Source organism: Eurytemora carolleeae, unplaced genomic scaffold, assembly GCF_000591075.1.
Source record: "Eurytemora carolleeae unplaced genomic scaffold, Eaff_2.0 scaffold1728, whole genome shotgun sequence".
Lineage (NCBI taxonomy): Eukaryota > Metazoa > Arthropoda > Copepoda > Calanoida > Temoridae > Eurytemora > Eurytemora carolleeae.
In genome coordinates this window covers 21862-37814 of record NW_019397617.1, presented here as the reverse complement: position 1 = coordinate 37814, position 15953 = coordinate 21862, and the positions used below count along the sequence as shown (strand labels likewise).

At 32.3% G+C, this 15953-nt stretch overlaps 2 protein-coding genes across 8 annotated transcripts in view; one reads left to right on the top strand and one right to left on the bottom strand.

The window, feature by feature from the left end:
- The window catches only part of LOC111715201 (guanine nucleotide-binding protein subunit beta-1), a 16651-nt gene extending 11831 nt beyond the window's left edge, over positions 1-4820 (top strand). For 4 of the 5 annotated variants that reach the window (XM_023490486.1, XM_023490489.1, XM_023490487.1 and 1 more), the window contains 5 exons: positions 121-192; positions 360-437; positions 1597-1735; positions 3013-3119; positions 3721-4820. In XM_023490486.1, the coding sequence (XP_023346254.1) occupies positions 121-192; positions 360-437; positions 1597-1735; positions 3013-3119 (396 nt within the window). In that variant the 3' untranslated portion in view covers positions 3721-4820. The remainder of the gene's footprint in view (positions 1-120; positions 193-359; positions 438-1596; positions 1736-3012; positions 3120-3720) is intronic. The other variant, XR_002768185.1, reaches the window with a different exon arrangement.
- A 1662-nt stretch (positions 4821-6482) lies between these two features.
- Positions 6483-14739, bottom strand: LOC111715203 (BTB/POZ domain-containing protein KCTD5). 3 transcript variants are annotated; one of them, XR_002768186.1, is made up of 9 exons: positions 14639-14739; positions 14390-14449; positions 14022-14089; positions 13369-13445; positions 13172-13247; positions 11329-11401; positions 10910-10993; positions 7450-7580; positions 6483-7077 (listed from the first exon to the last, which is right to left on the bottom strand). XR_002768186.1 is itself a non-coding variant. In XM_023490492.1 (8 exons), the coding sequence occupies exons 1-8, from the start codon at positions 14663-14665 to the stop codon at positions 7506-7508; spliced, it is 540 nt and encodes a 179-aa protein (XP_023346260.1). In that variant the 5' UTR covers positions 14666-14739; the 3' UTR covers positions 7385-7505. The 3 variants fall into 3 exon arrangements, 1 of the variants encoding a protein (XP_023346260.1); XR_002768187.1 differs by having other exon boundaries at positions 6483-6849; XM_023490492.1 differs by lacking the exon at positions 6483-7077 and having other exon boundaries at positions 7385-7580.
- Positions 14740-15953: the final 1214 nt, after the last annotated feature.

The following is a 15953-nucleotide window of genomic DNA, read 5'->3' as shown; positions in this document are numbered from 1 at the left end:
CCCCCCAAAAAAAGACGAACCTTTTTGACATAAAAATTTTTGCTCGTCATTGATAAATTGTTTTGTAGAAGAGAAAAAAATATTTGTTTAACTGTTTTTATTTAAATATATTTTATTTAGTTGTGGGATGTCAGGGATGGCAACTGTAAACAAACATTTACTGGACACGAATCCGATATCAACGCTGTCACGGTAAGTTTTTATAATCCTCGTCAATCCGTTTTTGTCAAATAATTATAAACTTTTATACTTGAAACTAGAATCGGAAGGCTTTCTAAATTTTTAACAATTGCGTAAATTTTATTTCAGATAAAAATTTGGATAATTTTCTTCGAATTCTTAATTCTGTTCATTTTTAGTTTTTCCCTAACGGATACGCCTTTGCTACCGGCTCAGATGACGCAACTTGTCGGCTCTTCGATATCCGTGCTGATCAGGTACATAACACCTCCCTCCCTCCCCCCACACACAATTAATATATATACAACAGGTGTATTATTTTTTGACACATTTTTGCGGAAATTACAACACTTTTATTAAATTTAAAATCTATCGTTTCGCGCAGTCTGTTCTTCGCCGACAGCGCGAAACTCCTCTGAGCTTCTGCCTCAGGGCTGTTGTGAACGAGTTTCATTCAAATCTAGAAAAGACTACATCTAGTATCTTATCTGTTATTTTATTTAATCTATGGTTTCTTTGTATTTATCAAACGTATTTACGTAGAAACGGGTTCATGTTTTTTCTGTTTGACCTCTTCAACGGGGAACGGGTTCACAGATTTCTTTGTGGAACTCCACATGACCCGAGCTGGGAAAGTTAACTGCCAATTCAAATTATTCAAAAAAAAATCCTTAGTTTGAAAACTTGCATCAACAAAAAAGGCAAATTCGTGAAAGTTTTATTTTTTAGTTTAAATTTTAATATATCAGCAACAAAAGACTGTATTTACTACTGAAAAGAGGAGTGCTATAAGCCTGTTATGATTAAATATTAATTTCTCCCAAATACTCATATTAAATAATGAATATTTGTGACCAGAGACGTCAATTTTTCACTGTTCAAACAAACTGAAGTTGCAAATTAATTACTTTATTGGTTCAATTTTTTCGCTGATAACATTCAAGTTTGAGAATTCAACTTCTTGTTTTTCAAGATAATACAAGGCACTTATTTAGTTTACAGAAAATAGGGATTTAGTCTATTCAGTTTTTTTCAACCGACACCTTTTTAACAATGTTTCATTAATTTTGAAAAATATGAGGAAAAATTTTTTCAGCGCGTTGGGGATTTTCTTAATTCTGGAACTAGTGTAAAAACATTTAAAGTAAAGAAATAGTAATTTCTTCCATTTTGATAAACATATTTTTCTATGTTTTTTTCATTAAAACCAGCACATGAGCTGGGTCACCGTAAACGACCCCTTTCCCAATTTTTCTATTAGCAGACATGTTTTTATATCTTTGAACATAAAAAATCAATTATTAAATCATGCATGTTCCCATTATCAAAATCAAAAACTTTCAATTATTCTTCAATTGATTTTTATTGATTAATTTTCACAATTAAATCTGAAAAATGGAGATTATTTTTTTGTAGGAGTTATGTATGTACAGTCATGACAACATAATCTGCGGGATAACTAGTGTAGCGTTCAGTAAGTCTGGACGTTTACTCCTGGCAGGATACGATGATTTCAACTGTAATGTCTGGGACAGTATGCGTGCAGAGAGAGCAGGTTAGATATATTTATAATGCTATGGAAATTCACCCAGTGAAACCCGATCTAATGGGGTATTTGATTATATATGTCGAGTAGTTTTAAAGGAAATATCGAGTTTTCACGGATTTAAATGGACTTCTAATTTTAACTACGTCCAACCCACATCCAACTGCACCTACCCGGCCTTGACCTTGCCTAACGTACTTTAAGGGCTCATTGAATGATGGGTTATCTGATAATAATAATAATAATATGGGAAGCTTCAGTTCAGTTTCCTCAAGATTTTAACCGTAAAATCCTCTTATCTTTATCATTATTAATTTGAGAACTTTTTGTTTATAAAAAACAGTATAAACAAATGTAACCTTCGGAAAAGCAAGGATTTAGAAAATAAGGAAATGATTTGGGAGAGGGAAAAATAATAAATTGGACTGTGTCTGGCAAACTATTTTTTTCCACATTCATGACTGAATATAAACATTAAGGGTGAAACATTTTCATGAAAAACAAATCAAGTAGTAAATACTACTTTTTTCATTTTAAGCAGCATTTACAAAAAGCATCGAAAATGGCTATTTGTGGCCGAAACCCCGGTCATACAAGTGATTTTTTAATTTTTTCAAAACATCCAAAGATTCGTCTTGCAATCCATTATTCAACGCAGCAAACGGTTTGTAAAAATATTCTAAAATATGCGATCTAGGAGCATTGAAGTGAAAAAAAAATTAGGGAAATCATAAAATCAGCTGTTTTCGTTAGTTTTTCAGCTCCAACTTGGCTATTTTTTATTAAGTTGTAAGACGGTTTTTTCCGTTGAATATGGCTTGGTAAGACGTATCTTTTAATGTCCATTTCGACATATTTTGAGAAAGAAAAAAGCAATCTTACTGACACTTTTTATCACAAAAGGCCATTTTTGATGGTCAATTTTGATATTAGCGAAAAATGTCTTTTTTAAATGTTTCTGAGAATTTAAAAAAAAAATTACATTTGCTACTTGGAATTGATTGTGAAAAATCTTTAACCCTTACACATAGATTCAGCCTGCTTATAAAAATGTCTCGTCAATTTTTAAGAGAAGGTCGACTTTGAAGAGTCGCAACGCTTTTGGAATTGATTTTACCGATCTTTCTCACTTTTGCTTTTCTGTTACAGTAACATTTTAGCATTATAAAGCACTTGGAAGTTAGCTTTGGTTTTTAAGAAGTAATTGGCAAAATTCTCATCGATCTTTTCTTGAGCTTGAGACCTTTAAACCACAGTGACATTGATTTCCATGTTGTATTGTCCAGGTGTCCTGGTTGGACATGATAACCGTGTTAGCTGCCTGGGAGTAACAGATGATGGTATGGCGGTGTGCACCGGATCCTGGGATTCATTCCTAAAAGTCTGGAACTAGGTAAAATAAAAAAGCTTCAATTCAAGGAAATAGGAAAAACCGGTTTTACTCTTTTAAATTTTATATCCGTATTTTAATGTTAAATTCCGATTGTAATACTTCTGAAGACAAAAGTTGTCAGTATTAAAGCAGTATACGAAATTGCTACTTTATGAGGTTGTTAACTGGTCCCCGGAATAGGCAATAATCCTAATATTTTGTCATCTGAAGGATTGATAGAATTCCTTGAGGATATTGCTTAAAGAAAACCTAACAGAAATGACCTACAGAAATCAAGAATACATTCTCGAATCCAAAAATTGACACTTTGGACATCGTGATCAAGCGTTGAAGATTAGCGCAATCTCAAACACAAGTTTTACTTCTGGTTTTATAAATAAGGATAAATCTGGACACCTTTATTTTAATTTAGTTTAATTTAAAAATGCAAAAATATATTTTTTTTATCACCTATCCACGTTAATTTTTTCAAGTAGGGATATCATAATTCATTATTTAATCCTGCGTTGAAGAACGATGACTGCACTCAATTCTTATGTTTAATTGAGCCTCTCATTACTGGGTATTTCCAACAGGAAAATTTTTTATCTTTTATTTTCAGATTTTCAGTCGGAAGATTGCTGACGTGCTAATAGGAATCGCACAAGGACGATTTATATATATTTAGTGCAACCGCAAATTCAAAATTTTGCGCTCGAAGTTGCGTGAAAACTTTTCGCTAACTTCAATACTTTCAAGATTTGTACTGTACATGGTCAAGTACGTTAGGTACAATGCGTACTGAAGTGTACGTTGATATTATCCAAAATAGAAGAACGCCTTTTTTACACTTCCTTTACGCCAATAAAGTGAACAGTTTACTTCGTCTACAGTCTTAAGTGTTTATATATCTAAGTTGTTATATTATGTTGTTCAAAAATATTTTTAAAATAACATTTTATCAATATTTTTATCGATTTTTAAATATTTAAGTAGTTTCTGCATTTAATTGTTTAGATTCTTATGCCCCTCTCCTCCCCCAACACTGCTGAAACTTCGTCTAGAGCACAAACAAATTTATTTAACACAAAAACATGATTTGAAAAAATATTTAAATCCCGCACAATGATGATCCCCGCAGAAATGTAACAGATATCTATCAGGGCCTCAATCGGTTATATTTATAATATAATAATTTATTCAAAACATTCTTCAACGTTCAAGGATTATGTAAGAATTATTTGAGTGTTATATTTCTAACTGATGAAGGCCCCATTTTTTTTTATCTCCGCTGATTTATTATTTGTGATTACATCGTTGAACTAGAAAATAGGGTGCAAGGAATGCCTGGTGAATAATAGCGATTAAAAACGATTTAATCGCTATTTTCTAGATTTTTGCGCAATCCAGCTGTTCCTTGTACCTTTGAAAATGTGTGGTTGAATACGTTTTTACTATGAGTGATTGTTTCAAGGCTTCTCACTTCCCCCCAAACGGCTAAGTAAATACACTAGTAATGCCATATTATTAAACATTTTCACAAATGGTTGTAATTATTCTTCAATACTTATAGCTTGAATAATAATTATATATTAATTTGTAGTATATCGTGAATGCTTTGTGAACTTATAGTGTGAGATAACCTGTGTAAGAGGGCGTGTCTAATTACTTACTCCGCCCTCTCACCGTAATCATCGTAAAAATAAAATATTTCTCAACTTATCTTATATTTTATTAATTTAGAGAAAGTTTGTCGTAAAAATAATTAAGTTAAGTGTTTATCGGAATTGATGATTGTGAACAAACAAACATGTTTTTCTACAGAAATCGTCAACTGAATGATGCATGGTTTTAATAAGTGGAACCATCTTATTACATCGCGTATCTGGACAGTATTTCTTAATGTGAATAAATATTTTGATAGATTATGACAAATATCAAGGGATTTAAGAGTTGTGATGGAACATACCAATAGAAAGGACTACGTTATGTACATCAAAGCTAAGAATAGCGTTAACAGATTTATTCCTGGAGTTTGTGATAAATTTAATGTTTATTAGATACCCGTGAGTTAAAAAAGTAAAAATGTTAAATGGTTGACAGGATTTTAGAATTGAATTAAATTTTTAAGGATAATGGATAGTCACATTCATTATGGTGGTGTGTTATCGACCTACACAAATCCGCTATACTCCACTTCTGACCTGCTCAAAATCCGCTATACTACACATCCGACCTACTAGCACTTGGTTTTACAGCTGCCATATGGACTTGTAGCCGCAGCGCTCGGCCCAGAATTGTCAACCTAATATACCCTCAAATAATACAAAAATAAATAGCTGGCGTAGATCCGTTATTGCAGTAGGTCGGAAAGTTCGGTCAGAAGTTCTGTAGGGGGGATGTTTCGTATAGACGATGTAACTTTACCGATCTGACATTTTAGTTTCAGGTCGTCATTTGAGTCTTATCCTCATATTTCCTATCATAAATTGCATATATTTAAAAAAATAATGTCTGTTTGTATGTCCCATCCTAACCGATGGACCGATTTGCCTCAAATTTTGATTGGCAACTTAAGTCATGAGTAGTCTCCTGAATACATGCCAAACACTTGCATAATGCATATAGCAATAATTGTTGGGGGGGATTTTAGATAAAAAGGCGCAAGCGACAAGAAAATTGTCAACTATTTTCTAAAGGGAAAAGGACACACCTGACTTTTAACATTTGCCCATAAATCCCCGGGGAGGTGGTAGTGGACTACTGCCCCCCCCCCCTGTATACGCGCCTGAATTGTTGAAGACTTTGTAAGGTGTTATATAAGAATATCAATAGATGTCTAGAAGTCAAAGTAAAAAAAACTTCACGTTTTAGTTTTGAAAACCGTGTTGGACATGTAACGGCATCTTAAGTTTTGTTGACTCTATACGCTAGCGTACACTCCAGATTTCCAGAAATTTGAACACCATTTTAGAGACAAATACACCGAGTTCTCAGAATACCGTTATAAATCGGGCATCCGTTCTTTGCATAGAGGGTTCATTTAAGGACGGATAGATTTCAATTTGAAAGTGAACCAATCTTTAGATAATGGTATTGTGATGCATCTGATGACTTTAAAATCTTACAAGAGTTATTTATCACAATTGATGTTGAATCAATGATTCCTTCCCAAAAAGTTTAAAACTTATTGATTTCCTTGCCAATTTGTTTTCAACCAAAAGGACTAAACTTGAGACCAAATTTCAGTAGATCGACGGAATAGTAGAGTTTTGAGTCAGTAAAATTTTAATGGGTAACCCTGTATATTGAAAATGAAAATGTGGAGAGCAAATTTTTTATGTTACACATATAAAAAATACTAATTGAAAAATAAAACACATATTTTTAAATAATCTTTTATTATGAAAAATACTGGCTATAAAATAGAAAAGCCGAGCGATGATTTGACGCTAAATGTCTCATAAAATGAAGAAACAGGTTTAAAAAGCATGATATGTGGATACTTAAATATACTGTATTGTGATTGTACTTAACTGTTAAAATCATTGGGTTTACAGGATAAAATGAAAACAAGAGCAGATCACAAGAATTGGCCGTACACCACCATTTTAAAGGGAGTGTTCAAGACTTTTATTAGAGGTATAAAAAATTTGTCAGATTGACCTCCTTTTCATTTTTTAAATTCTTTTTTATAACGATTTCCAAGAGATATTTTCTCTGAGAGTTGGCATGAAAATCGCTAATATTCCTTCGCATAATTCTCTCAAAATTGACATATAATTATAGCTTAACCCTTTTTCAAAATTCAATAGTAATGTTCAATGTTTATACTACCAACTGAACATTTATTTTGCTGAAAGGTCTTTGCAACAGAACTGTACATAAATATTATATATCTAATCCGTTCGTTTAGATCACGCTTATTTTAAAAATAAAAATGCTTTTGATATATAACCCCAACAGTACACTTAAGCCGCTTTAATAATTTTTCAAGTGTTTAAATAAATGCAATTTTACTAAATGTGATTGTTTAAAAACTGAAATAAATTACAATTCCTTGTTTTTAAAAATCAAATATGGCTTCCTAAACTCAGGTTTTAGACCAAGATCAGCCAAAAATTAACCAATATATTCAGAAAATCCGTTCTCAAAAAAAATATTTTTTTCACAAATTTCCCCCCCCCCCAAAAAAAAAATCGTATTTTTCTTCAAGTGACACGTTTCTCCATTTCTTTTATCCATAATTTCCACCATGCACATTGCACTGCACTCGAAGAAATTAGTAAAACATTGAAAGAAATTTTTCTCTGAATTATGAAGATCTAAATCCATTTGTTGAAAGAATCACATGAAAATGAATTAAAAGCTCCTTTAAAGTAATATCTCGAGTTATTATGATTTGCGTCACATTCTTGAACCAAGTTGTTGCAGCACCTTGGCTCGGTCAGTTGGCTCAGTCGTTCGCTCACCAGCACTTGTCTAAATATTTATAACGCATAAATATTTATGATGGGTCTGAATATCATGAACAAATATTTATAATTGGTCTGAATATCATGAACAAATATTTATGATTGGTCTAAATATCATAAATAAATATTCATGATTGGTCTGAATATCATAAATAAATATTTATGACTGGCCTGAATATCATAAATAAATAATTATGACTGGCCTGAATATCATAAATAAATATTTATAATTGGTCTAAATATCATAAATAAATATTTATGATTGGCCTGAATATCATAAATAAATATTTATGATTGGTTTGAATATCATGAATAAATATTGATGATGTGCTAGAAATTACTCTGCATAAATGATTTAAAAGAAAAAATATATGACTAAACTTAACCTATGCTATGCTTATAAAATCAGGGGTAGAAAAACAAGAAAATTCCTATATGCTAACAAAGTAAACTGTCCGTCTTCACTGTTCATCTTGCAGACATTACAGACACATTAATATAGCCTTTCACCGTTTTAATAAAATACTATGACAGACGTTATTATGTTTGATTTTTGGAATCAGGTATTACTAATTACTATGCTAATTATTAACAAAGATGATCTAGTATTCGACGCCCAATCCCCATGGTTTTTGGACACCCTGTATATGTTGAGTTGTATAAACTCTGATTATTGCTTGATACGGACCAGGACACCCTGTATATGTTGAGTTGTATAAGATCTGATTATTGCTTGATACGGACCAGGACACCCTGTATATGTTGAGTTGTATAAACTCTGATTATTGCTTGATACGGACCAGGACACCCTGTATATGTTGAGTTGTATTAGCTCTGATTATTGGTTGATACGGACCAGGACACCCTGTATATGTTGAGCTGTATAAGCTCTGATTATTGGTTGATACGGACCAGGACACCCTGTATATGTTGAGTTGTATAAGGTCTGATTATTGCTTGATACGGACCAGGACACCCTGTATATGTTGAGTTGTATTAGCTCTGATTATTGCTTGATACGGACCAGGAAGGGCGAATGTTTGATACAGATAAGAATTAATAATAACAAAATAATGTTGATCAAAATTAAATAAAATTTCGTCCGCAATGAAAATAATTTATAAATTTTCACATTTTTAATCAGTATTATTTACAAAATAGATTAAAATTAAATCAGTATTATTACTGAATCGATTATGATTTATGATTATGTCCTAAAAAAAAGGTTTAAACTTCCCCCCTAAAAATGCAGTTTACAATTTTTTATTTAAAGCTGTTCTATTTATTCAATCGATGTTGGTGATTTAGAATTTTTGGTTCTTAATTGCGATTTCAAGTTTTGAGTTGTTAAATGTGAGTTGTTAAATGTGAGGTTTGGGGTTATGAGATTTGCTTTCAGTGTTGTGAAATGTGATTTTCTTGTTTTATGTTGTGATTTTCTTGTTTTATGTTGTGATTTTTATTCGAATTCATGAACTTGATAATTTAATAATTTATAATATTACTGTAATAAAAATTCAAACATGACAAGTTTATGTATTCTTGTAATAAATAATTTACTTTGAGTGTATTTGATTCTGTATTCCCGTTCATTATACACTTGAGCTCTTGTGTCGGCTATACAGTTCACAGTGTTAATGTTTATATTTCAGAGTACAGACAGGTAGAGAGCAGAGAGAGAGAGAGAGAGTTAGAGAGGTTAGAGAGAAATATAAAGAGATAGAGAGTGCAGAGAAAGAGAGAGAGAGAAGGAGGGTGGAAGACAGTGAGTTGTGCATAGAGTAAAAGTTGGGTGACAACAACAACATGGTGTTCAGCTCCCGCCCTTTGAGTCCAAACCTTAAGCAGTAAGCATGGGCAATATTGTAAGCTATAATACATACATTTATATATTTATGCATATTAGAATTGGTTTCCATGAACAATGTTATCATTTATCAGGGCAGGGGCGTAGTCAGAAATAATTGTATTTTTATCCCGCCCTGAATCTTTTTTAAAAACATTTACCCCCCTCATTGCAAACTAAAAAGTTTTTTTACCGGCCCCTAAACCTACTAAAATTACAATTTCTTTTACCTTTAAGTACAGGGTATGCAAATTTCTTATATATAATCCATTTATTTATCTAATAACGATCAATTACATATGGATTGAACTTTGGGGTAAATCAGACACTGCAGGACAGTTTATTGCTAAAATTCATTCGTTGAATCAGAATATGTTAGCTAGCTAAACAATAATATGTAGATTTTAGATTTGTCAGAATATTAACTAAATTGTTCAATCTTTATTAAACATTTTCTTATCTTATGTAGACATTTTCTTGTTTTATGTTGTGATTTTCTTGTTTTATGTTGTGATTTTCTTGTTTTATGTTGTGATTTTCATCAATAGATGTCTAGAAGTCAAAGTAAAAAAAACTTCACGTTTTAGTTTTGAAAACCGTGTTGGACATGTAACGGCATCTTAAGTTTTGTTGACTCTATACGCTAGCGTACANCTTGTTTTATGTTGTGATTTTCTTGTTTTATGTTGTGATTTTCTTGTTTTATGTTGTGATTTTCTTGTTTTATGTTGTGATTTTCTTGTTTTATGTTGTGATTTTCTTGTTTTATGTTGTGATTTTCTTGTTTTATGTTATGATTTTCTTGTTTTTTGTTGTGAGTTTTTTGTTTTATGTTGTGAGTTTTTTTGTAATTTGAGTTGCAAGGTTTGTGAAACAGAGTCGTGAGTTATGTTTTGTGATTTGAGTTGAGAGGGGGTTTGAGTTGTAGATTGTGAGTTATGAGTTTGAGTGATCAGTTGTAAACTGTAAGTGATGAGTTGTAAACTGTGAGTTTAAAATTGTGAGTGATGAGTAATAAACTGTGAGTCATGAGTTGGTTACTGGGAGTTATGATTTAAAAACTGTGTGCATTATGAGTTTAAAATTGTAAGTGATGAGTTTTTAACTGTGGGTAATGGGTTATAAACTGTGAGTGATGAGCTATAAACTGTGAGTTATGAGTTGTGAACTGTGAGTGATGAGTTAAAAACTGTGACTTAAGAGTAACAAATTATGAGTTATGAGTTTAAAACTGTGAGTGATGAGTTGAAAACTGTAAGTGATGAGTTTTAATTTTTTAGTGATACTTTAAAACTTTGAGTGATGAGTTGTAAACTGTGCATTTTGAACTGAAAGTTGCAAAGTATGAATTTAAAACTGTTAGGATGAGTTGTAAATTTGTTAGTGATAAGTTAAAACTTTGAGTAATGAGTTGTTAACTGTGAGTTATGAGTTATAAACTGTGAGTGATGAGTAAAAACTGTGAGTGATGAGTTATAAACTGAATTAACCTGTGGATATTCTCTAGAGACCACACACAAGAACTCTGCATGTTCCTCGTTACCATACTGATACTGGGAACCAATGTTTATCAACTAAATACAAAGCAATTTTATTTCTTGTTTGTTCTGAAATTTTATTCACATTTTATTTTCTTTACAATCCGTCTGATGTTACTTTTAGATTTTCATAAGTTTGTTTTTTTAGTTATGTATTGTTCAAATTCTGATTCTGTTCATTTGTTTTGATTCAATATGTGCAGTTTTCTGTCTATTGAATGATTTTAAATGATTTTCATTTCTTTGTTCTTATTCAAAGTCTTATTTTTTCTTTAGTTTTGAAATTTCGATTTTTGTTTCTCCTTAATGAATTATTTTCATATCTTCTTATTTTTGATTAGTTGTTTAATGTTGTTTTATTTGTTATTTGCCTGTTCAAACTTCCAACCATCCGACATCGTTGAAACCATCTGAGTTAACTCATCTTCATGACACTGTAGAACCCTGGAACAATAGATATTTCAGTAGATTAAAAATCAATTTTTATTTCAAAATTATAGATCTGTACTGATGATAAAAGTTCCAAATTAAATAAGTATGAAAATCTTAAAAATAAACATATACAGTCATAATCAGAAAGACTCGGAATTAATTGATAGTTAATTAGGCGATTTTACATATATGATTTATCACTGGCAATTTTGAAATTTTGTTATTATCGTTTATTCAATCATTTTGTAAAATTATATTGAAAAGTCGCCTGATTAATTGTAAATTAATTCCGGGTCTTTCTGATTAGCACTGTACAATTTGGGTATATATGGTACCATTTTAAATCGCTACTTGCGCTTTTTTTTAAGATAGGAAAGACTAGCCTTGAAAGTACTCTGAATGGAAAATAGTATATAGATTGGTAATGTATGTGCTGTACACTGGGAATTGTACTCTCCACTAATTCTATCCAATAGGTCATGCAATACAGTTTAATATGTATATGCAGTGCGTGGGATATGTCCATGTAGACCTCAAATCAAACAATTGTTTTAAAATACCTGATTTTTCACTGATTACACAAATTCAGATCACAACATTCCTTTTTAAACTTATGTATCATAGTTTCAGAAAAATGATTCACATCACAATTGACAAAGCAATAAAGCATGTTTATTGTATAAAGTTTTGAATTGAACAAAATTTTAATAAACAAATATCGTACTGCAGTGCATCCCCCCACTCAAAGGTTTGTTGTAAGCAGTGTTTCGGATCCGTATCATTTTGATGCGGATCCGGATCCGCGGATCCGCATACGTGATGATGGATCCGGATCCTGACTCTGATACGGATCCGGATCCGAGGTAACTTTTGATTCTGTGAATCGGATTTTCCCTATTAAATGTTATGCAAGGTTATAATTTGCGCCATGTGAGCATTTGCCGCTGAGTAATCCTAAAGTTAAAAATGTCGTCATTACTATTATATAAATGTAAACATTAAATTATTAAAGATAATTTTAAAAAATTTTCGTCATGTAAATAATACATTTACGAACCATTTTGATTTATTTATTCCATGGTTTTGGTTAATTTTTGGCGCTACCCGGATCCATATCAACGTTTCCTGATACGGATCCGGATCCGGATCCGACCAAATGATACGGATCCGACCGGATCCGGATCCGAAACGCTGGTTGTAAGCATTAATATGGTACTCTATGCTTCCTACTGAAGCTATAACAGGGAACAAGAATAAATAAAGGGAATGAAATGGCGCTGGTCTGCCATGAGAAAGCCAGTCGCACTGTTTTGCAGGGCTCCTTATTACACACACACACTTTTTGGTACAGAAACAAACATATGACTTTAGTCAAGAAAAAGTGCAGAACAATGTCGGCAATTATAATTAAGCTTGAATAACAAACAAATTTACTCTCCTAGACTATACAAATACCGAGATTCTTCTGTACTGTATACACCGACAGTACACTTTTTGGTTCCTTATTACACACACACACATGACTGTTCCCCCCCTGAGCTATACCCGATTTCTCAAATGTTACTTTAAAATCTATACCTAATCAAGCGTACATTGCCACCCCCTGAACATAACCAACAAGGAAACAATTTACCCAGCTTCACAACGAATCGAGGATTAAGGGTTAAAAATGGGTTGTAAAAACACCTTTTTTTAAACCCAGCCCACTTGATTTAATCGGATTGTATTGGGAAGTTTTTTTTCTGCCAACCCTTTGTATTCAAAATAAAGATGTAATGAGACCTGTAAACATGTTTTCCAGTTGGAGTATTCACGGTATCACGCTTCAATATACGCTCACGCAGAACTCGGATCAAATCTGAGAAAAAATAAAAATTTTTAGGGGTTTCTGTATCTATTTATTTGTTGATTGTTTGTAAAACTTTTTGGTTGATTAATTGATTGATTAATTGTTTAATTGATAGATTGAGCTGCCCTACCTGTTATACTGTAGAACTCTGCTTCTTCGAGAACCCCTTCTTCACTTGTATTCTTATCAAGGACTAGCTTACCATGTCTAGATATAGAACATATAGTTACCCTGTTCCCATATCTAGATATAGGAAATATGGTTACCCTATTACCATGTCTAGATATAGACCATATAGTTGCTAAGTATAGATATAGAACATATACATAGTTACCATTACCCTGTTTAGATATAGAACATAAAGTTACAATGTCTAGATATAGAACATATAGTTACAATGTATAGATATAGAACATATAGTTACCATGACTAGATATAAAACATATAGTTACCATGTCTAGATATAGAACATATAGTTACCATGTGTTACCATGTACAGATAAGAACATATAGTTACCATGTCTAGATATAGAACATATATTTACCATGTCTATATAAATTACAAATAGGTATAGATATTGTATAAAGATTACCATACCCGGATAGTGCACGGTACAATGTATTTGAATAATGTTAAGCATGACAAGAAAACGTATTTAGTCAACTCCCCCCCCCCCCCCTCAGCTCCCCTTGTATTTCAGGGGGCATTAGTTCAAACCAGGTTTAGAAATGTGCACAAATTGCGGATTTGAATGTATGTTTCCTGTAATTGCTACCTATTACCTGAGAAAATTCAGCACAGGCCCAAAATATTGTGGATCTCGATCTATTAAAAAAGCACCGTTTTCATCCTACATATAAAAAACAATGAGAATTAATATTGTATAAAATTACTTCCCGAATTGCTTTAAAGTGTTCATAATGTCCATAATAGTGAGTCAGTATTATGTTTTGATATTTGTTCGTTGATAGACTTGACCAATAAAACTATTGGTATTGAATACATTTTTTTTCAAAATCTGAATTGAGAAAGGGAGTGGGCGTGGGGGGACATGTAAGTGTATTTTAAAAATTTTGTAATAAAGATAAGTAAGAAAATAAAAATAAAGTACAAGTACTAATATATGTGACATCAATTTCTTAAATTCTACCTTATCTGACCCCAGTTCATTTCCATCCTGACATAATCTGCATAAGAAAGAGTTCTGATCCTAGAGGAAAATATATTAAAAAATCATTCATTAAAAAAAATTAAATTTTTTGTAGAAATTACAAAAAAATCGCAACATAAAACTTTTTGAAGCTCATGGTTTTACGAATTTCTATGAAATATTTCTATAAAAAGTTAAAAACAATTCTTGAAAAATCTAACAATATGATTCAGATTTCGTACATTATACCTTACTTAGTGTACTTTTAGTTGTCATGAAAACAGTTCCACCAACATTAAGCTTCACCCACTCCTACCAATTAGAACACTAGCTATTTATTTCATTCATCAAAGTCCAAAGAAAAAAAATATCATGATGTTCATGAAAGAAATTTTAAGTGGTGTCCAAAAACTGTTTTCAATGTGTTGATAGTCCCTTCCGTGGATTTGGTGTAAGAAAAAAAATGTTTCCAATAAAAAACTAATGGTCAAGACAGCTGGCATTACAGNTAGTGTTTCCAACGCAAGTGGATTTTACTTGCGCGCAATTGCGAGCCCTTGTGATAATATACCTTAGCAGGACTATCAGAGGTTGGACAGCCTCATTCTCATCATCAATCACTCTATATACTCGAGCTGGGCCTACTGAGAGGTCCACGTACTGGAGGTATAGAGTAACTCTTCCGATCTACAGCTAGTTCAACCACTCCAGATACTCGAGCTGGGCCTAATGAGCTAGGTCCACTTGAAATATAGAGCAAGTACAGATCTAGGACAATGAGGTTCTACTCCAGTCCAACTAGTTCAACTACTCTCGTACCAACCCGTCTGAACTACCCACTGGAATATCCTGGATACAGAGGAGAACCAGGATATTCAATATATCAGATGCTGCCTACAGCTGAGATTGGAGAAGCTGATCTTTACAGACAGCTCTCCACATATCTGGAGCAGCTAGAAAATCTAGTCAGACTTAGTACTCCAGGTGCAGAAGCTAGACCTGTTGTGGAACCAATAGTGGAACCAGAGGATTCTGTGAACGGAGACGCCACTCTTTTGGGAACAGCTCTCCACAGATCTATTCTTGATCATAACAATGATGATAACAATGATGATAACAATGATGACAACAATGATGATAACAACAAGGATCTATGAGGACGGGATTTCTAGATATGAATGAGATAATCCAGGATACCAGATGCTATACCATCCTGGGATTGGAGACGTTGCTCTTTGTAGACAGCTCTTTACATATCTAGAGCAGCTAGATGATCCAGTCAGGAATAGGAGATCCACTCAATCTCATCAAGAGATACCTTAAGTTCTGGGACTGCCACAATTGCTCTTATATTTGTATTATTCTTGTTTATGTATTATTCTTATATTTGTATTTTTCTTATACTTGCTGTTCTCAATTGTATTTGTATTATACTTATATTTGTATTTTTCTTATATTTGTATTATTCTTGTATATGTATTATTCTTATATTTGTATTTTTCTTATATTTGCTGTTCTCAACTGTATTTGTATTATACTTATATTTGTATTTTTCTTTTATTTG

Bases quoted from the DNA above. Each gene is read 5' to 3' on its own strand.
- LOC111715203 (XM_023490492.1), bottom strand. From the start codon at position 14,665: ATGACAACTAAAAGTACACTAAGTAAG. The intron at 14,450-14,638 runs GTATAATGTACG...ATTTTCCTCTAG, and splicing joins CTAAAAGTACACTAAGTAAG to GATCAGAACTCTTTCTTATG. The intron at 10,994-11,328 runs GCAAATAACAAA...CTTTGTATTTAG, and splicing joins ATGGTTGGAAGTTTGAACAG to TTGATAAACATTGGTTCCCA.